At 45.0% G+C, this 27,625-nt stretch overlaps 2 protein-coding genes across 3 annotated transcripts; both read right to left on the bottom strand.

Annotated features, from left to right (window-relative positions):
* Positions 1-1,008: 1,008 nt before the first annotated feature.
* Positions 1,009-9,304, bottom strand: IL24 (interleukin 24). The gene is made up of 7 exons (XM_069459501.1): positions 9,232-9,304; positions 8,254-8,343; positions 4,375-4,565; positions 3,576-3,638; positions 2,521-2,679; positions 1,991-2,065; positions 1,009-1,092 (listed from the first exon to the last, which is right to left on the bottom strand). The coding sequence occupies exons 1-7, from the start codon at positions 9,302-9,304 to the stop codon at positions 1,009-1,011; spliced, it is 735 nt and encodes a 244-aa protein (XP_069315602.1).
* A 15,236-nt stretch (positions 9,305-24,540) lies between these two features.
* On the bottom strand, positions 24,541-27,388 carry IL20 (interleukin 20). Of its 2 annotated transcripts, XM_069459579.1 has the most exons (5): positions 27,230-27,388; positions 26,884-26,949; positions 26,614-26,766; positions 25,635-25,709; positions 24,541-24,618 (listed from the first exon to the last, which is right to left on the bottom strand). In XM_069459579.1, the coding sequence occupies exons 1-5, from the start codon at positions 27,386-27,388 to the stop codon at positions 24,541-24,543; spliced, it is 531 nt and encodes a 176-aa protein (XP_069315680.1). The 2 variants fall into 2 exon arrangements, with proteins under 2 accessions (XP_069315680.1, XP_069315681.1); XM_069459580.1 differs by lacking the exon at positions 25,635-25,709.
* Between the last annotated feature and the right edge of the window lie 237 nt (positions 27,389-27,625).

Raw genomic sequence — 27,625 nt, forward strand, 5'->3', positions numbered from 1 at the left:
AGAGACATCTCACTTCCTACATATACTCTTTCCCTTAAGATTTTGGAGCAAGGTCATAGTCGGACATTATAGCTTTAGATTGATGGCAGTTACGAAGTTCAGCCAGAGCTTGAGGCTGGAGAATGCCCAGTCTTGCTGTTGGGAAGAAGGCCTTTCCCAGATAGACAGCACAGTCTCCCTGGGCACTTGCCCAGAAGTAGAAAGGAAAGGCTGCCAGACTTGAGTTGTGTTGCCTTTTATTAACAGGAAATGTCATCGCAGATTGGACAGTACGTCCAGGTACAGTGACTCCATCAGCAATGTCAGCTTGACACTGGCATCCTCTCAAGTGGCAGACAAGGGAAGAATGCCTAGAATGAGAACAGCAGGGCACCCAAAGGAAAGGGACGGTGGGGTGGGCTGGTGAGCAAGGGCAGGACATGAAATGTTTAGTGGGTATCTGCTTCATGCCGGGGACGTTAACCTATACTTTCTCTTTCATCATTTACTTTTCAAATTGGTGTCCCTCATCCCCATCCCAGTGCTGTCCCTGCAGATGTCATAAGACAGTGTGGTTTCCATGCCCCAAAGTTCAATTTTACGTCATCCCAGCATCCCCCATCATTCCTTGACAATCCAAAGACAAGCAAAAAACCCAGTTTATTAAATATTTACTGAGTACCCTTCCACTGCCACCTACTGTGGCAAGGATCATGGGGACAAAATAGAAGCACGGGGCACTGTATTCTGCTGCCTTCGTGGAACTTACAGTCTCACAAATAAATATAACTTCAGTTCAAACACTGGCAATAATTAAATAGAGTTGTAATAAATACGGGAATCCACCTTGTGAACTATTCACAGCATCCAAAGGCGCCTTCCATGACTGTCGCTGGGGCTGCTTAAAGAATAATGTCTTTGATAACAAGCCTGTTCCAAGGGGGTGGAGTGCCCAGAGAACAGCGCAGGAAGGGACACCCATTTGAAATGACACAGGGAACAGGTGCGGAGAGGACGCTGGTCCCTGCATCAGAGGTGGTAGAATCTCTCCATCCAGGTCAGGAGAATGTCCACTTCTCCAAAGGCTTTGGTCAGAGCTGCTTCTATGTCCAACTAAAAGGAAAGGAGAATTGAAGGCCACGCATGTTTGCTATGAGAATGGTGTTCCCCAAAACAGGCCTGACTCTAGGTCATGGGCTGGGTCACCTTTGGGATGACCTTAATGAACTCACCTCTCTATCATTTGTCCCCCATCTATACAAGCTTATCTGTTCATGGGTGAGGACAAATGGGCCAGTGAGTAGCAGTGGGTAAGGACGGGGAAGCAGACGGTGGCCCCAGCAACAGGACCACAGCCTCCAGCATGGGGTGCAGGAGGCCCAGCACCTGCGCCCATTGTGCCCCCGAGGAAATGAGCCCAGGTGCCCCCTTCCTGTCGGACGTTATTGTTTTCACCATTTATTTACAGGCTGATGTATCTGTTCCTCAAAAAAGTGATCAAAATCATATGTTTTTGGAGGAGGCCTGGGCATTAAATTTGGGTTTTCTTTGTTGTCTTAATTTGGGAAAAGGTGATATAATTTCTCATATTTTTTTTCACAAACTAGACCATTTGCACATCATGGAAAATACCGCAGATGTGTATGGGATGGGGATGAAGCATCTACTTTCTTTCTCCCTCACTTTTGACTTCAGTTCCTCAGCCCAAGTACCCATAAAACACTCTCACAGGGAAAGTCTTCGACAGTGAAATAATCTTGCAGGGAAATATAGTAGCATTTTAACTTGAAAACTGGCAGGAAAAAAGACCACTTAGCTTGTGATGCTTATACAAAATATATGGTAATCGATGCAAATATACCTGTGTTCCTGCTAAGTCAGGTGGCTTTGGGGCAAGCCTAGTGGGGTCCCCTACATTAAATTCTGCGTGAGGTTTCTGAGGCAGAAACATGTGACAGTTCAGGCTGGCCTACTTCTGCTAGGTGGGCAAGCTCTCCGCTCCTGGCCTTACCTGTGTGAACGCTCTCTGGAACAGCAGAAAGCGCCTGTGCGCGCTCTCACTGATGGAAAACATCTCGTTGTCCTGCTGGATAACAGGGACAGAAAGTTGTGCCAAGCGTTAGGGAGGAGCAGAGGCCAGCTTTCCCCGCACTCTTCCTGGCGATGCCAGGGGGGCTCCTAAGGCCTGAGAGGACAGGGCTGAGTCCCGCATCCTCGAAATAGCCAAACTCCCACCCTGTGGCAGGGGCTGCCTGCTTTAATTCTCACAGCAGTCCCACCAGGCAGGAGTGATCATCCCCACTTTACAGAAAACAAAACTGAAGTCCAGAGAGGTTGAGGACCTTGCCAAGGGCCCCTTAGCTGACTACGAATAGAAGCAGGCCCAGACTTGAACCCAGAGCTGTTGGTGTCCAGAGACTGTGCTCTTTCCCATGACACCTGTGACTCCCTGAGGAGGAACAAAGCCAGGACCAGATAAGGGGAGGGGCGAATTCTCAACACACACCATTGCCCGCGGCTCCTAGTTCTTGTTCTACTCACGCTGGGCTGCAGTTGTGACTTGATGACAATAAAGTTGTTGGCCAGAGTAGAGAATGACTTCAGGGTCCTTAATTCCACTGCTCTCTTGTAATAGTGTTTGAAAACAGTATTGAGGTAGAACTTCAGCAGGGAATGGATGAGGTGACAGCTCTCAGCATCCTGGGGAGGATCTGGGTCACTCTGGGGCCAAGACCTCTGCCCACCCGGCCCCCTGGAGGAACAGCCACGTGTCACCCAAGGCAAAATAAGCACAGTAGAGGCAGAGATCTTCTAGGAGATGAATGAGCCTTAGATCTGAAGGAGCCTTTTGGGGCTACTCTAGCAGCACCTTTGTTTTACAAGAGGAACCCAGACCCAGAGAGAGAAGGGACCTGCCCAAGGTCACACAGAGCAGGTCAGGGGCAGACACAGGTCTAGCGCCCAGGACTCCTGGTCGCCCACCTGGTTGATATTCTCTCTCTTCTACACCGCATGGCCTCTGTAATAGCTATGGGGGAGGTGATGAACCCTGAAAAGCACTTGGACTTGGACGTGGACTTGGTGGTTGAGAGTTGGCCGGAAGATGACTGGGAGAAGAAGAAATGAGGAGAAGGAACGTCCTCTGTCCCCCTCAAGCTCCTGAAGCTTGACACCTTTCAGGGGTCAGAGCTCAGCTGGCTGTGCCCACTCACTGACAAAGTGGGCGATGAGGAGATGTAGGGGGGAGACAAAAGGATGGAGAGGGCAGAGGGAGGTGAACCTGAAGAGATGCCCATTGGGCCCACACAGCAAAAGAGAAATTAGAGTTGGTGCCAACTCTCTGGCTAAATGGAGAAAGATGTTCACAAGCCCCAGTCCACACCGGCTCCCCACACCGCACACGCACAGCGCACGCACAGCACACGGCGATAGCCCCGGACGGACGCCGACTTCCCTGCCTGCCCCTCTCCCGTGTGAGGTCAGTTCGGGGCAGAAGTGAAGGGCTCCGGCCAGCCTCCCCTAAGGCAGCCCCACCCCCACCCACAGCAGACCAGCCCCACAGAGGGAGGCACTGTCCTTCCCCAGGGTCTGATTACCGAGACGTCCTGCAGAACCTCCCGCCGCAGCAGCCGGACACTCGTGATGTTATCCTGAGCTTGCTTTGGGGACAGAAAGAGAAGATGTCTCCAGGTTAGGGGTCAGCATAGAAACCAACCCTGCAAATATGCGCTGCTTCCCTAGACCCCTAAATCTATCCCGCCCGGGAGATCTCAGAAGCCAGAGGGACCAAAGGAGGACCCAGGAAGGGCTGTGCTGAGCTGGCCCCTGGGGAGGGGTTGCAAGGTTTCAGCCACGGAAGACCAGCCAGCCTGACTTCCCAGGGGCCAGTGGGATCCCAGGAGTTCTTAGAGCCTGAACACCAACTTGATGAGAGAGCTTGTGACTTCCTGTGTCATCTGAGACGGGAGGAAATAGGCCTGTCTGATCTGGGTTTAAGAACCCCTAGGGCAGGATTTCACCTCCATATTCCTCATGGTGAGGAGGCGTGTCAGGGGGGACGGGCTGTCCCCCAGATCTGCTTTCTCTGCAGCCCAGCCACTCATTCTAGCTCTCGGATTTAGAGCCGAAGAGTCCATCCAGGATGAAGCCTGGATGAATCAAGCTCTCTTCTGTGTTTCCCTTGGGCTCTCTTTATCCTCCTAGAGGCTGACCCCGTCTTTCTGAGCCTCAGTTTCCTCACGTGTGAAGCAGGGCTTGTGGCGCCTTCTGACCTCACAGCATTATTGTACAGGAAGCTGATTAGCAAGCTGCAGAGGGCTCTGTAGTCACAAAATATCATCCCTCCTCCACGACAACCCCTGCGGCTGGGTCCGAAGCACACTTTATTGTATTTACCACAGCATCCTTCACGGCCCAGAAGGCCTCCCACAGTTCCTGGAGAACGACCCCCTTTGCTCGGCAAGACCCAAATCGGAACTCTTGGCCCCGGGCCCCGGGCAGCTGGCTCCAGAGAAGCAGCATCAGGCTCAGGCAAGGGAGGGCAGCCGCCTGCATTCTCGAGCCCATCGGCAGGGAGGACGGAGGGTCTGCTGAGACAAAGCAGGCAGCCCCTGAGGCGACTGCAGAATAGCTCTGCCTGGGTCTGCCAGGCCAACCTCGGGGCACACAGACGGGAATCCTGAGACTGGGGTGGGTCCCCAGGCTAGAGAATTGCAAACCTGTGGCCTTGGTGGGGTGCCCTGGGGTGGGGCGGAGGGGCTTTCTGCCCCTCGAGCTCATGCCCACTGGTCTTGCCGTCTCTCTGCCCACCCTCCCCTGCCCGCCCCATCCTCACCCGCATCCCCTGCACCTCCTTCCCTGTCTGCCACGGTGCTTTCTGGCCTCAATGTGCTACTCAGAATAGGACCCAGCAGAATGAAGAAATGGGGGGTCCCAATGTGCCACAGAACTTGTCTGGGCAGCCCAAACTCGGGAGGATGGAGAGCTTAGCTAGGCGTGTGCTTGTGCCTCAAGTCACCAGGCACACTCAGGCAGGTCTTTCTGTCCCTCTCAGGAGGCGGCTATCCCTGACTCCTCATCCCCAGGGAGCCGAGGGGCTAGTCCTGGTCCCTAGGGAGGGGCGCGGAGGGCAGGCCAGGGGCCACACACTCACTCTGATACCTCCACTGACTGACTCACACGTCACTGTAAAAATTCACTTTTTAAGTAACTGAATAAGACTCCAGATGAGTCACTTTTAAAACCTTCCTCTGGAATGTCCATTGGGATGACTGTGTGAAGAGCCTCCAAGCTGGAGGAACTTAACATCGTTATCTATTTATCATAACTGTATGCAGAGGATTCCTTTCCAGTGCCTTCTTTGCCCTTTGCCCTTGGCCTGCCTCCCTCCCTTCTTCCTAGCTTGCTCTTTTCCTTCTCATCTGGCGTCCTCCTTTTCTTTCTTATTTACTTTCACAACCATTTAAGAACCTTTCTGATTCCCAGCACCAGTCTCACGCCCCAGACTGGGCAGGAGGACCACAGACCTGTCTTTGGGATGGCTGCCCACACCTGGGCTAGGAAGCGGTGCCCAGGGCTGGCACCCACTATCCTCCGTCACGTGGGTCTGTGCTTCTGCATCTCTCTCCAAGTCTTTTCCTTCTGTTCTTCCAAACTCCATAGGTTTTACAGCCTCTCTCAAAAATTTCTCTCTGGTTCTCATAACCTTCCTGGCCTCCCTCCAATCCAGCCTCAATTCTCCTTGATGTGAAATTGGAGAAAGCGCCTCCTCCCCCACAGTCATGCTTTGTCTTTACATAAACACTCAAAAAAGTGACTTCTGCCACCACCCTCAACCCCCATTCCCAGATAAGGCAGCAGTCCAGTGCGTCAAAGTGGAGTACTCAAGAATTCCCCCTGGCCCGGTGTGGTGGCGCCTGTAGTCCCAGCTACTCGGGAGGCTGAAGCAGGAGGATCACTCAAGCCCAGGAGTTCACGTCCAGCCTGGGCAATATAGTGAGACCTAGCTCTAAAAATAAATTACTTAATTAAAAAAAAAAAAGAATCCCCCATCGCTCACCTCAGGTCCTATAAGTGATACTCGAGGGCGGCTGTCTGCAGGTGGCTAGTGCTTTTCTAGAAGGGGAAGACTGGCCAGCACTCTCACCATTCAGCCATCAGGGGTGTCACTGTGGCTGGGAAATTCCTGTCCCTGCTGTGGAGGTCGTTTCAAAAGCAAAGGTGTGCAGGCAAGCAAGGCTTGGTGGGGATTTGTCAGTATATATGGGGGCTGGGGGGAGGGGCGGAGGAAGAAGAGGGAGGTGGAGACAGGGAAATTGGTCATGCTTTCCTAGAGAATTACTTCATTGCCTAGTCACCCTTCACTTTAAGACAATAGGGCAATGGGGAAAGCAGCCTCTGAGGTGAGATGATACCTGGGTCTGAGTTCAGACTCTGCCACTTAGGGGCAAGGGGCAAGTCTCCTAGCTTCCCTGAGCCGCAGTGTCTTACATCTATTAAAATAAAATTTCTAAATTCGTTCCACATTCCCCAGAGGGCAGGTGTAGAGAACAAATGCATAAATAACCCGGAAGTGCTTTGTAAACTGTATGCACATAAATACATTATTACTGTGCAGCGTGCAACAGGCTCCGTGCTGTCAAAATCACTTAATAATTATGCCCTGTGGGTGATGGGACAGTAGCCCGGAGGCTAAGGACAGCCTGTAAGTGCCTCTCCGTTCATCCGTCAGGGTCAGGAATTTTAGGAGTGTTTCCCACAGTCCCTAGGCTTATAATCACTCCACCAAAATATGCCCCGGTGTCCTGCTGGGGCAGCCTTGGACTGTGTGGCTCTGCCTGGAGCCACTCAGGGGACACAGGCAATGTGGGTGTATCAGGAGTGCCAGAGCCGTCAAGCGCTCTGAGCCCATCCCCAGATAGCAAGCTCGGGCTTCCGTTTCCCTGTGTGTCAGACAAGGGCATGAGCCAGAGCAGGGCTTCCCAAAGCACATTCCACGGAGTGCTTGTCTTGCGAGACGCTGCACGAAACAAATGAGTTCCTGGTCAGGTCGACTGGAGAAGCCTGGCGTGTGCTGGCCCCTCCTGGAAACATACCATGCTCCGGAGAAGAGTGAAGACTTTGAGAAGCCCAGTGGGGAGCAGGGGAATGTGTCTGACTCTGCCTAATCCAGCATTTCCAGTATTTGCCCCTGTCCCTGAGGAACTCATTCCAGGACACGCTGGACTCTGAATCCGGGACTGGCAAACTGCAGGCCCCGGGCCAGACCAGCTTGCCACTGCCAAGTTGAGAACAGCTTAGCCCTGTGACCTAAAAATAGGTTTGACATGTCTAAATGATTGGGGGAAAAAAATCAGAAGAACAATATTTTTTGACACGTGAAAATTATGCAAAACTCAGATTTCAGCGTCCATGAATAAAGTTTTAATGGTCACAGCCAAGCCCATTTGTTTATATGTTGTCTCTGGCTGCTTTTGTGCCACAATGGCAGAGACGACTAGTTGTGACTGAGACTGTACGGCCCACAAAGCCTAAAATGTTTATTCTCTATGCACCCCCCACCCTGCCCCGGCCCAGCACAACCACGCTGAGAGTTTGCTTCAACCTGGGTCCAGGCAAGAGAAATGGGCAGGGAGAAAAAAAGAGAATGTGATGTGAGGGGCAGGGCAGCTTTCTCCAGCTCAGTGGAGAAGAAAGAACAGGGGACACTGGGTGGGAAAGGCCCTTAGCAGATCCTTGCCAGTGCCTCAAGCACCAGCACCCGGCACTCCATCGCATGCTCGGTGTTGCGTGGTTTCTTAAGCGAACAAAATACTTGCGTGCAATGCCTGGCCAGCAGCCTGTTCTGCTGTAGCCGCCACCAGTGTGAGGACTTTGTTCCTGGAGGGCCTGAGTCTTGCCCTCCAGTCCTGGGCAAGGGCCCACAGCACACTTTTTCCCCCTTTAGAATCTATTCTAGGGCATTACCAAAAGTCCCTAACCGGTGGGGGAAGAGGACGCCAAGAGGCAGTGAGAAGACAGAAAGGAAGACCGGGTAAGAGTGTTGGAGCAACAGAGAGGGGTAGGCAGGAGAGGGCTGGAGCAAACAGGCAGCTCAGGAAGGAAGCTGAGAAGGAAAATGAACCCCCAGGGCAGCTGCAATCCCAGCCGACTGTCTGCTGGTAGGCAGGAGGGCAGGCGGGATGAGCTGTTTCGGGGCAGGCTAGGACAGAGGCATGAGGTCATGGCTACACCTCTGCAGGCTCCAGGGTACACCTCTGGTTGTGAGTAGCTCACTGTCTGAGGAAGGAGTAATCGAACGTGGGCAGTCCAGGCGAACGCGTGCCTGGGCCTCAGCCTCCGAGGAGCTTATCATGGCATCATCACCTAAGGAGGGAGGGCAGCAGAGAACTCAGGGGCCTTGGGCCAACACCAGCTGAGACTCTGGTTATGAGCACAGCTTTGGAGGCATGCAGACCTGGGTGCAAAATGTCACTGGGCTGCTTTTGAGCTGTCTGAGGCTCAGCCTCCTCACCTGTAAAACAGAGTCCTCCTAGGACCAGAAGGACGCAAAGACATGTAGCTTTGCTCTCACCAAAGACATGTAGCTTTGCTCTCACCAAGTGTGACCCATGAACCAGCAGCAACAGCACAATCTGGGAGCTTGGTGGAAACGTAGAAGCTTAAGCCCTTCCCATAAACTACTGAATTAGAATATGCATTTTAAGAAACTGCCAAGGTGACTCTTACATACATTAAATTTTGAGAAGCATCTGCATAAAACACTCAAAGGACTTAACCCAGTGTCTTCCACGGGGTAAATGCTTAATGAACAAGAGCTCCAAGTAAAGGGAGAAAGGACTAGAGCAGGGGTTCTCAATGGGGTGACTTTGCCCTCAGGGGACATTGACCAATGTCTAGAGATATTTTTGATTGTCATAAGCAGGAGGTGTTATGGACATCTAGTGGAATGGACCAGGAATGCCTCTGACCATTTTACAGTGCACAGGACAGCCTCTCACCTCAAAGAGTTATGTGACCCAAGATGTCAATGGTGCTGAGGTTAAGCAGCCCTGGACTAGAGGGAAGCCATGGCTGTGGGGTATAAGCTGGAATCAGAACAGAAACAGGTAAGAAGATAACCCTTATTGGAGGGGGAGGCAGTGGACTGATGAGATGGCTGGGGAGTGGAAAAAACAAGATGGCAAGTTGAAAGAAAGTGCCCAAAGGCCACCAGGTGGGAACAGGTGGTTCAGGCCTGGACTGCTGGCTCACCTCTGGGGAAGGCCCAAGTCTCAGACTTTGAGAGATTGGAGAAAGTGGGGCTCTTCCTTTTGTCCAGGTCCATGTGTTTTTATCCAAACTCCATCCTGGACCAGACCAACATATGAAGCTCTTCTAATCTCTATGAAAAGATAGAACGTGGGGAGTTTCCTTAACAGAAATATTGGGTGGGAGAAAAGTTCATCTAAGGATAAATCTTCACATACAGGCCAGTTTTTTCAAAATACTCTTTATTAGATTTAGGGATTTTATTTTGACAATCTCATGCCACTTCTGTCCAGTATATCTCTCCAGAGCGTCTGAGTTTTACATTTGGGGAATAAATCTACTTGCATTCCACATCCCCTACAAATTCCTCTAAACCTAGATAGAGAGAAAGAGACTGAATCACGGTGAAGAATCCCTTCTCCGCTTCTGGGTGACGCAACAAAGAGCTCACTCTTACACCTGAATCTCCCCTCTCTGACGCAAACACCCTACAAGACAGAAGTAATAAGCATTATTAATTATAATTTCCTGAAAGTGAAAAGATAAGAAAAAGTTACATCATCATTTTTCTTCCAGTGAATTGTGCTTAATCTTTAAGATAAAACAAATCTTTATCTCCCCATTTGGCTGGGAAACTCAGGTACTAATGGATCCCTGCCTCTCATAAACCCAAGATTGCTTTCTCTGGAAAATAATTTATTTTATTTTATTTTTTGTTTGTTTGGGTTTTCCTGTTCGTTTTGTTTAGTTCTCTTTTTTTGAGACAGAGCTCTGTTGCCTGGGCTAGACATCATCAAAGCTCCCTGCGACTTCAAACTCCTGGGCTGAAGCAATCCTCCTGCCTCAACCTCCTGAGTAGCTGGGACTCAGGCACGCACCACCACACCTGGCTAATTATTCTATTTTTTGTAGAGACAGGGTCTTGCCATGTTGCTCAGACTTGTCTCAAACTCTTGGCCTCAAGTGATCCTCCCACCTCAGCCTCCCAAAGTGCTAGGGTTACAGGCATGAGTCACCATGCCCAGCTTTGAAGGAGAATCTTTTTTTAAAAGGGGGGCTCCCTTTCCTCCTGTCCAGATCCATTCTCTACACCTACAAGGAGTTTTTAGATTCCTGGACAGCATTAATCTCCGCTCCTCCTGTGCTCCTAGGAGAGTTGCTGGTCCCTCTTTGATGGCACCAGTGTCATCCTTCCCTATAACCTGGTTGTTCCTTTCACCAGGCTGTGAACTCCCTGGGCACCAGCACTGAGTTTTATCCATCTCAGAATTCCCCTCAGAACCTGGCACATGGCAAGAGCTTAGTCAGCATTTGTTGAATAACTGAATTTTATTAACCGTTGTGACATAACCGCCTCCCTTTCCTGGCACACAGTTCTTAAAACCCTTAGGATCTCCACAGTGATAAGTGTCTTTTTTGTGCTAATGAGATGACTGATGGCTGGGGTTGCCTGGGTAGTCTTGGGATGGGGACAGCTTGCCAGGGAAACCAACTACATGATTAGAGGGTTGACACTTCCAGCCCCACACCCCTCTCTCACCCCATCCCACCTCCAGGGAGCAGAGAGGGACTAAAGGTTGAGTTGACGAGCAATGGCTCATGATTTAATGAGTCATGCCCAGGTGAGCAGGCCTCCATGGCTAAAGGACAGGGCGCAAAGAGCTTTGGGGTTGGTGACCATGTAGAGGTGCCAGGAGGGTGGGTCACCCAGAAAGCACATGGAAGCTCTGTGTCCCTTCTCCCATACCTTGCCCTATGCATCTCTTCCATCTGGCTGGCCCCTAGTTATATCCTTTTATAATAAACTGGTAATCTAGTAAGTAAATTATTAATATTTTCCTGAGCTCTGTGAGCTAGAATTAGCATCTGATCAAACCAGAGGAGGGCGTCATGGGAACCTCCGATGGATAGCTATTTAGGCAGAAGCACAGGTGGTAACCTGGACTTGTGATTGGTGTCTGAAGTGGGAGCAGTCTTGAGGAACTGTGGGATCCGTCACTGTCTCCAGGTAGATAGTGTTGGAGCTTAACTGAATTGTAGGGCACTGAGAATTTGAGAATTAGCTTGTGTGGGGGAAAAAAACCACATATTTAGCGGCCAGAAGTATTAATGTGAGTAGAGTAGTATAGTTAGTACTACATAATTAGACTGGTCCCCAAATCTAATTATATACAAGGTCAAATTGTCTCCCAGGCTATTTGTCCAGAGGTTTTTGCCAAGGGTTCCTTCTGTTTGCTCAGGCGATGCACACAGGCTGTGAGACATGGCCTGCATCCAGGGATGTTATTAAGCTTTCCTCGTGCCCCTAGCATGGGAATACAAATTCACAAATGATGCCATGACCACCCATCTGGACATAGAACCTCAGGGAAACAGAATCTGTGATTAGCCCAGCATAGGCGAGAGTCCTGGGTCTGTGAATAAGAGCATCTTAATCTTATCCCTAGAGCTGCCACACCCTGCTGCCTTGAACAAGTCACGTACTTTCTCTGTGCCACCTGCCCCATTCTGTCAAGAAGGAAGACAATCCCTATTTCATTTTTCTTATAGATTCTCCTGTAGTCTCATCCCATATAAAATCCCTTTCCCACATTTAGGAGATTCTTCTAAATGCACAACTCTGATCATATTATTCCTTGGCCCCCAAATCATATTTGGTTTCTGGCAAGGAGAGACACTTACTCCCACTCATTGCTCTTTCGTTCCATTTTTGTAACCCCCCACCACCCGTGCCTAGCACAGAGACACCTGCCTACCAGGTACTCATCAAATGTGATTGTCCACAAGTCAATCCTTAATTTCAAAACCAAATAAATGAAATGTATGTAAGGGGGAAGATAATTAAATTGCTTTTTCCTTTTATGTAATCCTCCACGGGTTATTTCTATAGGTAAAAGTCCATATAATGAAATGCCATTCCACCACTAAAAATAATTTATATTTATATTCTTTTTAAAAAACCTCATAACATTTTATGTTAAAAGAAATCAAGTTACAGATGGCATATGCAGTATGATCCCATTTTTGCAAAAAATAAAATGGGCACATGTGTTGAAAATGATCTAGAAACATAAATCCCGAGATGTTAACAAGATTATCTTTGAGTGGTGAGATAATGGGAGTTTTCCTTCTTTATAGTTTATCTATATATTTCCAAGCTTTATATAATGTGCAAGTCTTTTTAAAGATTTATTTAATGAATAATGAATCTTTAGTTTCCCTATTTCCCACTGAAAACTGTTGAAATTCCCTGACCTGGCGCAGCACATCCTCTGAGACCTTGTCCATGCACCTTCCCAGCCTTCTCTCTTCCCACACCTCTGCACACCGTGCTGCCAGCCAATCTGAGCTTGTGTTTCTGCACCTCTGCTCAGCAGGATCTGGGATGTCCTTACCACCTGCCAAACTCTAACCACCCTCTATCACCTCGACACAGAAGCAAAGGACATGTTGTTGACTGTCAAAAGCAGATTGCATATACAAGTCTATGTATATGTACATGCACATATGTATAAGCTGTGTATGTATGTTGTATGTACACACACACACACCTTGTTAAAGATGCTTACTTTGGAGGCATATGAAAGATTACAGGTTGGGCAGACTTTTATTTTCATCTTTAAACTATTTTGTATAACTTGCATGAAAAACTCAACAAACACCTACCACTTTAGAAAGAGAAATTGAGATTTGCATTAGAAATTTTACGAGTTCTTCAAGACCTGTTTCCTGATGCCATTCCCAAAAGCTGCAAGGAATTTCTGTCACCCCTGAACACTGTAGCAAGGTGAACTTCTTTTGTGGCACTTCTGTCTCTCTCTCTTTTTCTCTTGTACTAAGATCTGCAAAGGGGCGGAAAGCACTGCTTTCTCCTGGAGCACAGTGTGAGCGATGCAGTCAGCAGGCGAGTTCAGGTTATGGCACGATGCTGACCATGTTGGGACTCAGCAAGGGGCTGCTCAGGTCACTCAGGGGTCATGTAATGGGGACAACAGTTCCAGAATGGGTGAAAGATGGAAGAGGGAAAGCTCATCTGCAGAACAGCCTTTTGTCCTTAGTGGGAGTGATGTAGAGGATCTTCTACTTACGAAGATGGCCTAAGATGTCAGTAAAAAGTTCAGGACAAACAAACAATCACACACACACACACACACACACACACAACACCACACACACTTACTACATGGATTTTAAAACTGGCAAAAAAAAAAAAAAAAAAAGGCAGGCTAAGGCCTGGCAGGTCTAAGCCTGCCCCAGAATAAGAGAGACTAGAGATTATGTCTTAGAAAAGGCTTACGTATATAATCCTTGAAATGCAAAATGACTCAGGTTCTTACACTAAATTTTTCCTTTTCTTTTGGCTCCTCACCTCCAGCCTTTGCCCCCAGCTAAGATGATTAGATCCAGGAAAGCATCAAAAGTCAAAGAAATGATGAAGCTTAGAAACTATTTCCAGCAATAGTGGGTGGGGCTTTCCACATACACTCTGCCTTCGCCTTCCCAAAAATATGCTCCTGGAAAACGTATTACTCATGAAAATGTTAGAGTATTTCCTGACGTGAAAAGTCACTATCCCAGAGAGATGGCCACCCAAGACAGTAGATTTAGTTGCTTAATCCTGCTTGGGCGAATTCTGTTTTCCCACAATAAAATAATAAAAATAATTTGGGATAGCATAACTTGAATGTTCACTTTTCCATCGCCTGTGATGAAAAATTAGAAATGAAAAATCTTGAAGTTCTGTGATTCCATCTGCTCATATAAACATAACAGGCTCTTGCAGAGTCTCTTCCTAGAATGCTTTGAGAATTCCCAAAGGGGTCGTTCTCATGAACTCGTCTGTGCCTTCAGAACTGGCCAAGCCAGCTATTGCAAATTCCAACTGCTGTTCCCATGATGGTGAGAATGGGACTCTCCTCCCAGCTTCTCAGTGACAACTTGCTCCGGCCAAAAATTGTTGTGAGGTCACACTCACCCAAATGAGGCAACTGGACCCAGAGTGTTACAGGGTTCTGTGAAACAGCTTTCTCAATTTACACTCCGAGCCCTTCTTGGCCCCAAGATGCCGAATGGTTGGTATAGGGTAGTTTCTGGTAGCTGGGACTCTGGAATTCATCAATATCAGTGACATTGATTCCTATTACTGACCCCAACCTACTACACCAGACTCCTTTCTTTCTCAGGGTGAATCATTTTTGAGGGGTACGGATTGTCATTAACCCCCTTGTAATCTGGCTTCTAAATGCTCTGGCCCAAGAGCTATGTCTGTGAAAGTCTGAACCCCAGGTGTAAAGAATTTCAGCCTTTTCCCCAGAAAGTTCTTCAGCCTCACTGTAATTCAATGGCGGTAAACAAATACTCATGTGCAGGGGTGTTGCCTAGCTCTGCTGGCTGAGTTTCTTTGAGGCGGGAGCTGCAGGAGTCTCAGCTCTAGTCCAATAATCCAGCTGTTTGTGTAATGCTTTACAAATTGCTTGTACAATCTGATATTCACAAAGACCCAATGAGATACAGAGAGAGCAGACATCATTATTTCTGTTTCATGGATTAATAAACCAAAGCAAAGAGAAATTTAGTGATTTGCCTAAGCTCATGGAGTTAGAAAATGGAACCACCTAGAATTGATCCCAGGTTTCCATCTCCAAGGCTAGGTATCTGGGAGGCAGGAAGGTGCTCTGGAAAACATGCAGTCCATGAAGTCACCCATTATATTTGGATTCCTGGCTCTGCAACTTACTAGCTGTGTGACTTTGGGTAGGTTACTTGAGTCCTCTGTGCTTCAGTTTCTTCATCTGTAGAGTGAGAATAACAACACTACCTACCTCATACGTATTCGTGAGGATTAAATGAGAGAAGACATACAAAGTACATGAAAGAAAGCCTGATACATCAGTAATCCTAGAAAGAGTTAGCTATTATGAAAATATTGCTACTATTACTTTATATATTACCATGTCACACTCAGTGCCTTTCCCTAACTAAAAGAGCTTGGATCAGAGAGGCTGCATGGCTACAAACAACTTTTTACCATTTAACTATGTGATTTTAAAAGACAAACACCTGATAATATGGTCACACTAGTACCCCAGATAGAAACAATTAGGGAGACTTCAAAGTTGCTTTAAAATGGTAACAGGAGTTTGGTCCTAAAATAAGTCATATGAGAAGACAGTATGAAGACTTCAAGTCCAGAATTAATTGAGCAAGCTCTTCTTTAATTAACAGTAGTAATGAAAGTAGATGAGAATGGAATGATTTTGTAATATGTCACATCATTTTGTTCTAAAATCATTATCCATTAAGTAACTATTTCTACTTTCCCCTAATGTTTGATGATCTGAAAGTGTGTTTATTTCATCTTAATTTTTAGCAATAGTTTTATTGAGCTGTAATTCACACACTATAAAGTTCACCCTTTGAAAGTATATAATCAGTGGTTTTTAGTATATTCACAGAGTTGTGCAACCAGCACCACTAATTTCAGAACATTTTCATTACCCTGAAAAGAAACTTCATACCCATTACCAGTCACTCCCCATTTCTCTCTCCTTAGTCCGTGGAAACCACTGGGTTACTTTGTCTCTCTGTAGATTTGCCTATTCTAAATAATATTTGTATAAATGGAATCATACAATAAACATTTTGTATAAATGGAATCATACAATATGTAGCTTTTTGTGACTGGCGTCTTTCACGTAATATTTTCAAAGTGCATCCATATTGTACTATGTATCTGTACTTCATTTTTATTTAATTGCTGAATAATATTCTATTGTGTGAATATACCACATTTATACATTCATCAATTAAAGGATATTTGCATTGTTTCCGCTTTTTTGGTCATTATGAATGACACAAACATTCATGTATGGGTTTTTTTGTGGGCACGTCTTCAATTCTCTTTTAATACCTGGGAGTAGAATTGCTGATTCGTATGGTAACTCTATGTTTAACATTTTGAGGAACTGCCAGACTGTTTTCTGAAGTTTCTGCACCGTCTTACAATCCCACCACTAATGTATGAGGGCTCCAACTTCTCTACATCCTCATTAACATTTATTATTGTCTATTTTTTCATATTTTAGCAATGTTAGTGAGTGTGTAGTGTTACTGCTTTGTGATTTTGATTTGAATTTCCATAATGACTAATGATATTGTGAATCTTTTTATGTGCTTTTTGGCTCTTCATATACCTTTTTTGATGAAATGTCTATTCAATCTGGGTTGTCTCTTTATCACTGGGTTTTAAGAGTTCTTTACATATTCTGTATACCAAGTTAGATCTGATATAATTGCAAATATTTTCTCCTATTCTGTGGGTTGTCTTTTCACTTTCTTGATGGTGTTCTTTGAAGCACAGCAGTTTTTAATTTTGTTGTCCAATCTATTTTTTTTATGGTGCTTATGCTTTTTCTGTTATAACTAAGAAACCCTTGCCTAATCCAAGATCATGAAGATTCACTGTTTTCTTCTATAAGTTTTATACTTTTAGCTCTTACATTTAGATCCATTTTGAGTTAATTTTTATATATGATATGAATAGTGGTATAGCTTCATTAATTTGCATATGGATATACAATTGTCCCAACACCATTTGTTGGAAAGAGTATTGTGCCTTCATTAAATTGTGGTATCAACCTTGTTGAAAATCAAATGACCATAAATATAAGGATTTATTTCTGGACTCTCAATAAAATTTCATTGATCTCTATGTCTAGCCTTATATATCTGTACTGCACTCTCTTAATTGCCGTAGCTTAGGAAACAACAAGAATTCAGGAGCCAAATAAGGATTGTAAGGTGGATGCCTAATGATTTCCCACCAAAACTCTCACAAAATTGCCCTTGTTTTGTGCAAAGAATGAACAGGAATATTGTCATGGTGAAGGACTCTCTGGTGAAGCTTTCCTTGGCATTTTTTCTGCTAAAGCTTTGGCTAACTTTTCAAAACACTCTTATAATAAGCAGATGTTATCATTCTTTGGCCCTCCAGAAAGTCAGCAAGCCAAATGCCTGGAGCATCAAAAAAAAAAACTGTTGCCATGTACTTTGCTCTTGACTGGTCTACATTTGCTTTAATTGAACCACTTCCTCCCCTTGGTAGCCATTGCTTTGATTGTACTTTGTCTTCAGGATCATACCGGTAAAGCGACATTTTATCTTTTGTTATGATTCTTCTAAGAAATGTTTCAGGATCTTGATCCCACTTGTTTAAATTTTCCATTAAGAGCTCTGCTCCTTTCTGCAGCTTGATCTGGGTGCAATCGTTTTGGCTTCCATTGAGTGGAAAGTTTGCTCAACTTTAATTTTCTAGTCAGAGTTGCGTAAACTGAATCAATTGAGATGTCTATGGTGTTGACTATTGTTCCTGCTGTTGTTAATAATTATCAGTCCTCTTCAATTAGAACATAAATAAGATTAATTTTTTCCTCTCAAATTCATGTGGATGGTCTGCGGCTGTGGGTGGTTTCTTCAAAATTGTTTTGTCCCTTCTTAAAATGAGTTATCCATTTGTAAACTGCTTATTTATTTAGGGCATCGTCCCATAAACTTTTGGTAAAGCATCAATGATTTCACCATTTTTCTACCTAGACTTCACCATAAAATGATGTTTGTTCTTGCCTCAATTATAGAATTTATTTTGTGCTGATAGGAGCTCTTTTTAAACTGATGCCTTAGCCTTCTTAGTGCTTCCAACTAGATCCTGACCAGACATGTTATAACAAGTTAGTATGAGTTGATTTTGGTACAAAAAAATTTTGAAATCTATGCATAAAGTTTTCACAATATGCATTTTCCATAAATCTTTGAAGATCTCTCATAGTTGTGCATTTAAATCTATAGTCCATTTTGAATTAAGTTTTAATTATAAAGTGGTATATTAATATAAATTCAAGTTCTTTTTTTTCTGTCTAGATATCCAACTATTATAGCACCATTTCTTGAAAAAAACTATTTTATCTTCACTAAATTGCATTTGTATCTTCACTGAAAATCAATTGTCCATATATGGGGTCTTTTTCTGGACTTTCTGTCCTGTTCCATTGATCTATTTGTTTATCTTTGCATCAATACCACATTGTCTTAATTGCCATTGCTTTTTATAAATTTGAAATCAGATAGTATTAATCCTCCAATTTTGTCCTTCTTTTCAATGTTATTTCAGCAATTTTATTTCATCTGTTTTATTTTCATATGAATTTTAAAATTAGTTTGTAAATTTCTACCTAAAACAAAGCTGCTGGAATTCTGATTGTGATTGCTTTGAATTTATAGATTAATTTGGGGATAATTGATATTAATTTGGGAAGAATTATATTGAATTGATATTAATTTGGGAAGAATTATATTGCATCTTTTAACTTATGAATATGGCTCATATCTCCATTTAGATCATCTTTAATTTCTCCCAGCAATGGTTTCCAGTTTTCAGTGTACAGATCTTTTTAATCTTTTGTTCTTAATTTATCCTGAAGTATTTCAGCTTTTTTGATACTATTGCGATTGGTAATTCTTTTTAATTTCAAGTTCCAATAGTGTATTGCTGGTGTATGAAAATACAATTGATTTTTGCATATTGATCTTGTATTCTGCAACCTCACCAACCCTAGTAGTTTTTTGTAGAGTCCCTCGGCTGTGAATAAAGACATTTTTCTTTTCTAATCTGGTAAAGTTTTATTTCTTCTTAAATGGAATTCAGGTTTAGTGGTCCTGGAAGTACAGGGACCTGAGTTTTAATGCCAACTCTGCCATAGCTCACTGTGTAATCTTTGGCAAGTCACTTTCCCTCTCTGAACCACAGTTACCCTCTGAAATGATCTGCATGTTCTCTGTGATCAGTATGTTGCCTTCCACTTCTAACATTCCGTAAGACTAAGAATGCACTCAGAAAGGTATTAGCTCTTTATAATTCATAGCTTCCTGCCTCCAGGCCTCTGAGTCCTACCTTCTTCCCGTTAAGTGAATGACTCATTGTGCTCATGACAGTGGTGTTGAACTGGTGAGTGTGGCCTTTCCTCTTCCCAACCTTCCAGTGAAATAGGGGAGCGGCTGTATTCAGTCATTCATTCATCATTTATTATACTGCCTCCTTTGAGCAAGGCTCAGGCTCCAGAGCAGGGTGGATTTTCCGTTTTCCAACAAATGTCAAAAGTCTTTGGCTCATGAAAAAATTAGCAAAGGGCCACATACAAATAAAAAGCAATTTAGTTTGTTTTTTTAAATTTCTTTTTCTTTCCATTCTCTTGCTTTGGAATTCAGTCTTTATCAATAATGTAGTGTTATACTATGCTGAGATGAGGTAGGATGGGGCAGGCTAAAAAAGCTAAAAAAAAAAACAAAACAAACAAACAAAAAACCAGCCCTGTCCTCTAGGAACTTAAGAGTCCACTGGGCAAATTATCCATTTGCTCTCCATCTGTGTGGAGAGGGACAGACAGACAAAGTTACAGTGGACTATATCAGAAAAGGCCCCAGTCCTTAAAAATGGGGAATTTGGACAATTCCAAGGCATGGTGGAAATAAGGGATAGAAAATACTATTTTTATTCTTTTGAGTCACCAGTACCTGGACCTCACTCCTAGCTTTAAGATGTCTCTCCTTCTGAGAAAGAGCCCACCTCCCATTAGAGGGAAGGCTTTTCCAGCCTCCTTGGCATGCAGAGCATGGGACATCAACTAGGCCTGCTCAGTCAGATACATTTGCCTCTGAATCCAAAGTTGGTGACATAGACGCTATGCAGATTCCTTTTTTGGCAATCAATGGAAGGCAGCAGTGGCAGCAGCAATATCTGGTGCCCTGAGACCGTGGTAGCACATCCAGTTTCTAGAATCCAGAATCATCTGTTCCAACCCTTTTATTTTATGAATGCAATGTGTAAATAAATAAAAACCAACCAAACAAGAATGGAAAAAGGCTATTGATTCAGAGCTTGCTATAGCAAGGGAGTCAGCCACGGTGACCTGCATTTTGGCAGAGACTCCAAAGTAGGAAGAGAAGTGGGAAAGCTTTATAGAGGAATAAAAAAGGAAGGTTTCAGGTACGCTCTGATCGGAGGCTTTAGGGGGAAGCTGTAGGAGGATAACTAGAAATAGGGCTTCCTATGTGGTTGGTTAGGAGTGTATATTTGGCTTTCTCTGGTTGGTCCTAAGTTGAAAGTAGGGGCAAAAATTAGAGATGCTGTCAGTTATTAATCAAGTTCTGGCCATTTGGGGCCAATTGTTACAGGGGTTATTGCTTTCTGAGGTCAATGCTAAAGACAGTGATCCGACTTCCTACAAGTCTGACTCAATGACAGTAGGCTGGTTACTATAGATAATAGGTTGGTTTCCTGGGCAGGTTGCTGCAGTTTGTGGGTCAGAGTTCTATTTTTATATATGGTCTGGCCATTGTCTGTATATTCAGTCTCAGCAGAAACTGAGGTCCAGGGAGGAGAAGTGACTTATCTAAGTTCTAAGAACTAATAATTACTAGAGTTTTCAGATCAACCTGAGGTTTAGCATACATCTCTAAAAGAACTTACATTTTGCTTGTTGAGGAAATAAGGTTTAGACCCACGGAAAAACAATTCAATACAGATGTTATAGAGATAAGTTGCATGAGGAAGTTAATGGTTAGTGCTACTGCCTGGCAGGAAGGCTCATAAATTTCCTCTGATACAGCCAGAGATGCTATTGGTCAAGTGCTTTCTAAGTACTGAGCATTCCACCCATCCAGCAAAGTAAACTAGCTAAAAACATGGTTCTCCAGTCTGTCTACCTGCATTTGTATTTTACCTCCATCATTGGTAGCTGCGTGAACTTGAACAAGACACTTTACCTCTCTGCTCTTCAGTTTCCTCGTCTGTAAAGTGAGAATAATAATGGCACTATATCATCATGCTATTGTGCAAATTAAATGAGCAGATACTTGCAACATATTAAGAACACTTGCATAATAAGTGCTGGTACAAATTGGTTATTACAATGTCATTTAGTCCTCACATCGATCCAGTGTTGCAAGTAATATAATCCCCACTCTGCAGATGAAGAAACTGAGAATGATTATGTCACTTGTCCAAGGCAGTGAGGGTCAGAGTCAGGATTTTCACTCATATCTCTAGGAAGTCAAATCTCATTGTTCCTTTCCACTATGCTTCCAAGTACAAGATGCCATTGTTAGGAAAGTGGACAGGAGAGTGGAAAAGTATGTAGGTCTGTGGGATCAGGCTATCTGCATTCAAATCTTGGTTCTGCTATCTGTTAGTTATAAAACCTTGCACAAATTATTTATCATCTCTGAACACATTGTCACTTGCAAACTGGTAATAATACTACCTACCTCACAGGGTTATTTTAAGGCTTGAATAATGTAATGTATGTGAAGGTCTCAATACAGTACCTGGCACACACTTAATAAATGACAAAATCATTTTAATCATATTATAATTGGAAGTGACTATCATAAACCATCCTTGAGTGTCTGTCCTCAATGGTCCCACCTTCATGAAGTTTTCTCTTAACCTCCGATCTGATTTGACCTCTCCATTGTTGAATTCCCTATTGCTAGTACCAGCGTAAGTCAAACAGAGAAGAGACAAATGACTTAGAGGAGGAGACAGGTTTTTCAGGGGAGTAGAATACACAGACAAAGAGGTGACAAGTCAATGGCAATATGGTAACATCGAGTCCCAAAAGACTGAGGCTTCTCGTGGTCTAGACTTTCAGAAGGGTCAAAAATGCTTCCTAGGAAACAAATGGAAGAGCTTTGTCCTCAGTTCTGTGGGTCAACCTCAGACATGACCATCTGGGAGACTCGTATCCTTGGCAGGTAAAACCCGTCTCCTCCTTGCCATCTAACACCACTTGATGGTTGTAATTTTAGCACTGAGTTCAGTGCAGTTGGCTTCTCAACTCGATTCCTTGAGAGTCGAAGCCAAGTTGTTTATCAGACTGGTCAGAAAGAACTAGGAAACATGTAAGTGGAAAATCTGATAGAAGAGGAGTAATATGGGGTAAAAATCTAATAGAAAATGGGTAATAATAATGGGAGGTAAGAAAGCAAGGGAAAAATCAGAAGAACTCAAAAGACCATCTCACCCATCACCTGGAAAAGTAGATATTATTCTGTTTTCCAGAGAAAGAAATGAAATTCTGGTAAGGTTAAGATTTTTGCATCCCAAACCACTCAGGTAATGAGGGTTGAACCATAATTTGAAACCAACAAAAAAGATCCAGAAAAAGTACACAAAAAATGTTTAAAAAGTGGTTGTCTGTGGGTGGTGAGATGGTAGGTGATTTTAGTTTTCTTCTTGATGTTTCTCTGTCTTTTCCTAATTTTCTCTATTGGGCAATTGTTACTTATATAATAAGAGTTATTAAAAGTTAAAGTTATTAAAACTGTATCGGGGCCCAGGCTAAGGACAGGGAGCAGAAATAAAAGGCAGTAAGGAGAGCTCCTGCAGGAGCCAGGAATCAGCCGAGTCTGTAGTTCTGAGACTGGGGAATCTAAGCTATCACGCTGGGGGTGCAGCTCAGAGTGAGGTGGGGGAGGAAGGAGGGACCCAGGCTAGGCCAGGCCACAACTCTGCTCTTCAGATTCCAGGGACGCTCAACCTGAAGGGGGCCTGGAAAGAAAACCCTAACTTAATAGTTGGACACAAAGACAAAGATTTGATCCAGCAACAATCTAAACTCTAAGGCTGGACAGAATCCAAAATGGGAGGGCTCAAGCGAGGGCAACTATGAGGTCTGTCCAGAAAGTACACAGCCATGTAATACGAGAAATAGAGACATTTATTGAGGAAGATGCAAGAAACATTGTACACAGGACAATGACGCCTCAGTCCCCTTCAAAGTAGGCACTATGGGACCTCTGCAGCCTGTACAAGTTCAGCATCCTCAGGTGCTCTGCTTTTTTGTAGGCCTTTGAGAACATGGATCACTTTCAAGATTCTCGACCACCTTTGAAGCATTTGTGCCACACTTTTATTTGCCCTGCATTCATTGCATGGTCCCAGACAGCCCTCTGAATCATCCAAACAGTTTCTGTAGAGGAATGTTCAAGCTTAATGCAAAATCTGATGCTCTACTCGCTCAGTTATTTTGAATGCAAGGGCCACACAGTACACGTGCTCACTCAGTGGGGTCTAGCACCCCACTGACTAGCATGGTGAAGTCATCGTTCATGCATGAGCATTCCAGTCCACTCTCCTTGGCTGCCAGGTTTCGTGGATGTCGTGCAAACCATTCTCACTATATTAACAGTGGCTGGATACTTTCTGGACAGACCTCGTATACCTCCCTGGGCAAGGCTATAGAACTACACTTATCACCTGTGTGTTCTTAACCCTTATAATAGCACCTTGTGCCCATTGTAATTTGTGTTGCAAGAGTATGGGAACCTGGGGTGAGGAAGAAAGCAGGGGTATGGCAAAGACGGTGCAGGGAAAGTAAGAATGGCTAAAGCCCCTCCCCCTGTCACAGTCTCTTTAGGTGGAGGGCAGTTGTGGGATCAGAGCTGTGAAGGAATAACGAGACAGGACTGAGGACTAATTCTGCAGGAGAGAGAAGGCCCAGGTTCTCACTCGCATCTTCCTCCTTGGAGGAGCAAGAAGATCCTGTGTGAATTGAGATTCAAGCTCATCCTCTATATTGTGTCTGCTCATGAAGCATTTTCAAACTCCAAGCAGATATTTTGCAAAGAAAATTTTATTTGTAGAAATACATGCTGGCCATGAAGGATTCCACAACTGGAAGATACACAAGTCTGGGCTTGGGGAGTCGAGTAGGAGTGGTCAGTAATTGCAAGACAGACCCGCAATTTCACATCAGAACTTCTTTCGTGACTCAAGCCAGGCAGCCATTGGTTCAACTTTAAATATCTCACAGAGCATTGGTGGTGAGTAAACATGTCCTTAATTTAATAAAAATGAATACTCTCCCTAGCTACTCTTCTAGAAGGTAGAGGGTTTGTTGACTGCAGAAAAATACATCACCTGCTCTAGTCTGGTTATAAATATAATCTGTGAATTTTTTTTAAAGTCTCATGTTCAAGTACAAAAATAAATAAGTTAAATAGGAAAAATAAATAATTAACTAATAATATATCCAACAGTAGAAAACATGTTACAAAAATCTTATAAAAGTGTGGTCTAAATTAAGATTGGAGACACATAAAGACGACCACATATGGAAATAAATAATAAATAAGACACACTGTGACCAGCACTAAATTGCTATGGCAACGAGATGGCGGCGTGGGCCATGCCTGCCCAGGTACCGAGGACGGGGACTCCTGGCCTGCAATGTTCTCAGCAGCAGCATCACTTCCGTACTATTCTATCTCCTCCATCCATCGCAGAAGAATGTCCAGTTCCCCCAACGCCTTCACCACTGCTGCCTGAGGCTCGAGCTAAAGAGACACACACTCTTGCGGTTAGAACTCTTGAAGAGACACACCTGGTCCAGGGTTAATCCTCTCTCTCATTGTAGGTCTACTGGGGATTGTGAGCAGAGCATTCTTTTCCAGATGAAGAGCTTGAAAGAAGTTACAGAACCTCAAGGCCTCACATGAGGAAGGGAAGTCATTGAGTCCATCACCCTGGTCTAATATGTGGAAACTGAGGCCCAGGAGGGTTGCAGAATTCGGACTACAACCTAAGCCTCTTGAATCACAGAGATCAAAGTAGCCAGGCTGTTTTCTTTAGGAAAGGAGTGTGTGTGTGAGTGTGTGTGTGTGTGTGTGTGTGTGTAGGGGTTGCCTACTGTGTGTACTTCAACTGGACAGATGTTGATTGTGCCAGGATTGGACTGGTGGCTGGGGATTCAGAGGTGAATGGCACAAGCCCCATCCCCAGGGAATTCACAGTTGAATGAGGGAGACAGGCAGAAATAGGCAGCTAAAATGTAGCATAGTGAATAAATCATAGAACCCCACAGCACCGCAGTGGAGGCACCTAACTCCTAGAGAAGCAGCCAACACCTTTCCGGAGGTGACTCCTCGGCTGTCTGAAAGGTTGAGTACGAGTTAGTCAGTGAGGGGCAAAGCGCAGGCTTTCCTGGCAGATGGCAGAGGTGTCAAGGTGAGCAACAGCATGGCATGGGCGTGTGTGAAGCTATGAGTGTTTTTGAGGGTACGTACAAATGTGTGAATGTTGGAACGCTATTGCCCCTCATTTGTGCAGCCAGAAGATCGCACTGTCTCTGGAGTGACTTTTCTGTCCATTTCCAGAGCATCATCCAGAGAGGGCACTCTTCTAGAGCCTGGATGAGTGTCCCTGGGTTAAAGCGAGGGATGGTCCCATGACCTCAGAGGGCTACTAACCTGAGGGCTACAGGATTGCTACCAGCATGAATATCCACCCCACTCATCAATGATCTCAGTTCTAAAAACACTCCCATCCCAATCAATGCCAACATTGCATCTACCTCTTCGAAGTGACTCAGAATATGGCTGTACTTTTTCGTTGCTTCCTCCCCACAATGGCAGGTCACGTGGGCATGCTGAAAAGAACCCAAAGAAGGATAGATTATATTAAAGATTCTGATTTTCTGCCCTTGCCATTGACATGCAGCAGGTGGGAATTCTACTCTTTCACCCACAACCCTGTAGATACCTGTTCCTATAGAAAAGTCCTTTTGGGTCTCATCACTTGGGATCATTAAACTAATGATCAGCTGGAAGAGGAAGCCAGTTTTTTTTTTTTTTTAATTTTTTTTTTTTTAGTAGAGATGGGGTCTCACTCTTGCTCAGGCTGGTCTCGAATTCCTCAGCTCAAGTGATCCTCCCACCTCGGTCTCCCAGAGTGCTAGGACTACAGGCGTGAGCCACCGAGCCTAGCCTGGAAGCTAGCTTTTTAGGCTCAAATATGGAGCTCACTATTTCTTTTTAGAAACAGGCAGACAGGGCTGAAGGAGTCTGCGATCACAGTACCCCATCCGGCCACCCCTGCCCCCAGCTCTAGTCTAGGAGCTCCACCCCAGAGCTCCTCTGAGCCCCCATGGGAACGGAAAATTGAATTCCTAGGTTCTATTCAGATCATATTCTGAGAGCAAACCCAATGGCCTGTTGATTGGCTGCCTAGACACAGGATGCACTGGTACCTGTAAGATACCTCATCTACAGAAAAAGTGTAATTTCAAAGATAATAGAGAATTGTCATTATATCAAATAAACTATCATTTTGTAGTTCTTTAGATGTCACAAAGCACTTTTTTCGTAGAGCATATACTTGAACGTCAATAAAACTGAGTGCTTATTACCTAGTGACACGGCTTGACACAGACTATTAGAACTTTTGGACTCAGTTTCTCCAGCCATTAAACGGAGGTAGGAAAGAGAGCTTGGCTGCTAAATCATTGAAGCTATGGACTAAGATGGACCCTGTTACCCAAGACCCTCACTCACACAGAGACGGAGGTCCTTCTTGATAGCAAGAAAGGAATTGGCAAGACTGCTGATCTTCCGGAGGGTATGATGGTCGGAGGTCTGGTAGTTTTTAAATACCCTGTCCAGATAGAGCCTCAGCAAATGACGGAGGAGGCAGCACCGATCCGCAGGCTGCAAAGGAGACAAGTGTGTTGGTGAGGGGCGGGGGAGGACTGAGACGAGACCAGGGCAGTGGAGGAGCTCCCATGCCACACTTCCTCCCGTCGCCTGTCTGAGCCAAGCACATACCTTTGTGTCTTGCAGAGACCCCATCCTCCTTAAAATCCTGATGTCAATGTTTCCATCTCTGGCTTGCTAAACAGAAGCAGACAAAGCGAGAAAGGATGGGTCAGTGACTTCAGCCAGGGTCTTAAATATCCAGATCTCATGTCCCCTCCCTGCCAAGGCCCAGTGGGAGGCAACCCTTCCCAAAACATTTTTATATTACGAACTACTGATATTTCTTGGACATGCATCCTCCTGGTAAGGAGTCCTCCACCTGCCTTTTTTCATGATCACACTCCCAGGGAAGAGAGAGCCAGACAAGGAGGGAAGAAGAGAGGCACCCAGGAGAGGTGAATGTCCCGGTACATACCACTCTGTCCCGTATCTCAGAAAATCCACTTTGTATTTCCTGAAGGTTTGTAGTGATCACACAGCTTCCCAAACGAAGTGTCTTCAGCCCAGCAGAAGGAGTCCAGAGGAGATAAAACATAGCAGAGAGAAGGCTGAATGCAAGACCCGAGCCTTTCATCTTATGCCTGGAATCTGGAGACGGCCGGAGCTGGGAATTCAAAGGAAAGAGCATGACTTACTGATGTCTCCATCTGATCCATAAGAAGCCAATCCAGCCGCCAGGGACGTGCCTCCCCCAGGTGTCCACAGAGGGGAAACTGAACAGCCTTATCTGCCTCCAAACAGTGTGGCGCATTCGTACAACTCACTAAGAAAAACTGCTGAGCCTCCTGTGAAGAGAAGCCTTCAGATGCTG

The sequence above is a fragment of the Eulemur rufifrons genome, chromosome 27 (genome assembly GCF_041146395.1).
Source record: "Eulemur rufifrons isolate Redbay chromosome 27, OSU_ERuf_1, whole genome shotgun sequence".
NCBI lineage: Eukaryota > Metazoa > Chordata > Mammalia > Primates > Lemuridae > Eulemur > Eulemur rufifrons.

Coding starts and splice junctions, on each gene's coding strand:
- IL20 (XM_069459579.1), bottom strand. CDS start 27,388: ATGAAAGGCTCGGGTCTTGCATTCAGCCTTCTCTCTGCTATGTTTTAT. Junction 26,950..27,229: donor CTGAGATACGGGACAGAGTG/GTATGTACCGGG, acceptor GCTTCTGTTTAG/CAAGCCAGAGATGGAAACAT. Junction 26,767..26,883: donor GGTCTCTGCAAGACACAAAG/GTATGTGCTTGG, acceptor TCTCCTTTGCAG/CCTGCGGATCGGTGCTGCCT.
- IL24 (XM_069459501.1), bottom strand. CDS start 9,304: ATGGACCTGGACAAAAGGAAGAGCCCCACTTTCTCCAATCTCTCAAAG. Junction 3,639..4,374: donor GGGCCGTGAAGGATGCTGTG/GTAAATACAATA, acceptor CTGTCCCCAAAG/CAAGCTCAGGATAACATCAC. Junction 1,093..1,990: donor TCCAGAGAGCGTTCACACAG/GTAAGGCCAGGA, acceptor CTTTCCTTTTAG/TTGGACATAGAAGCAGCTCT.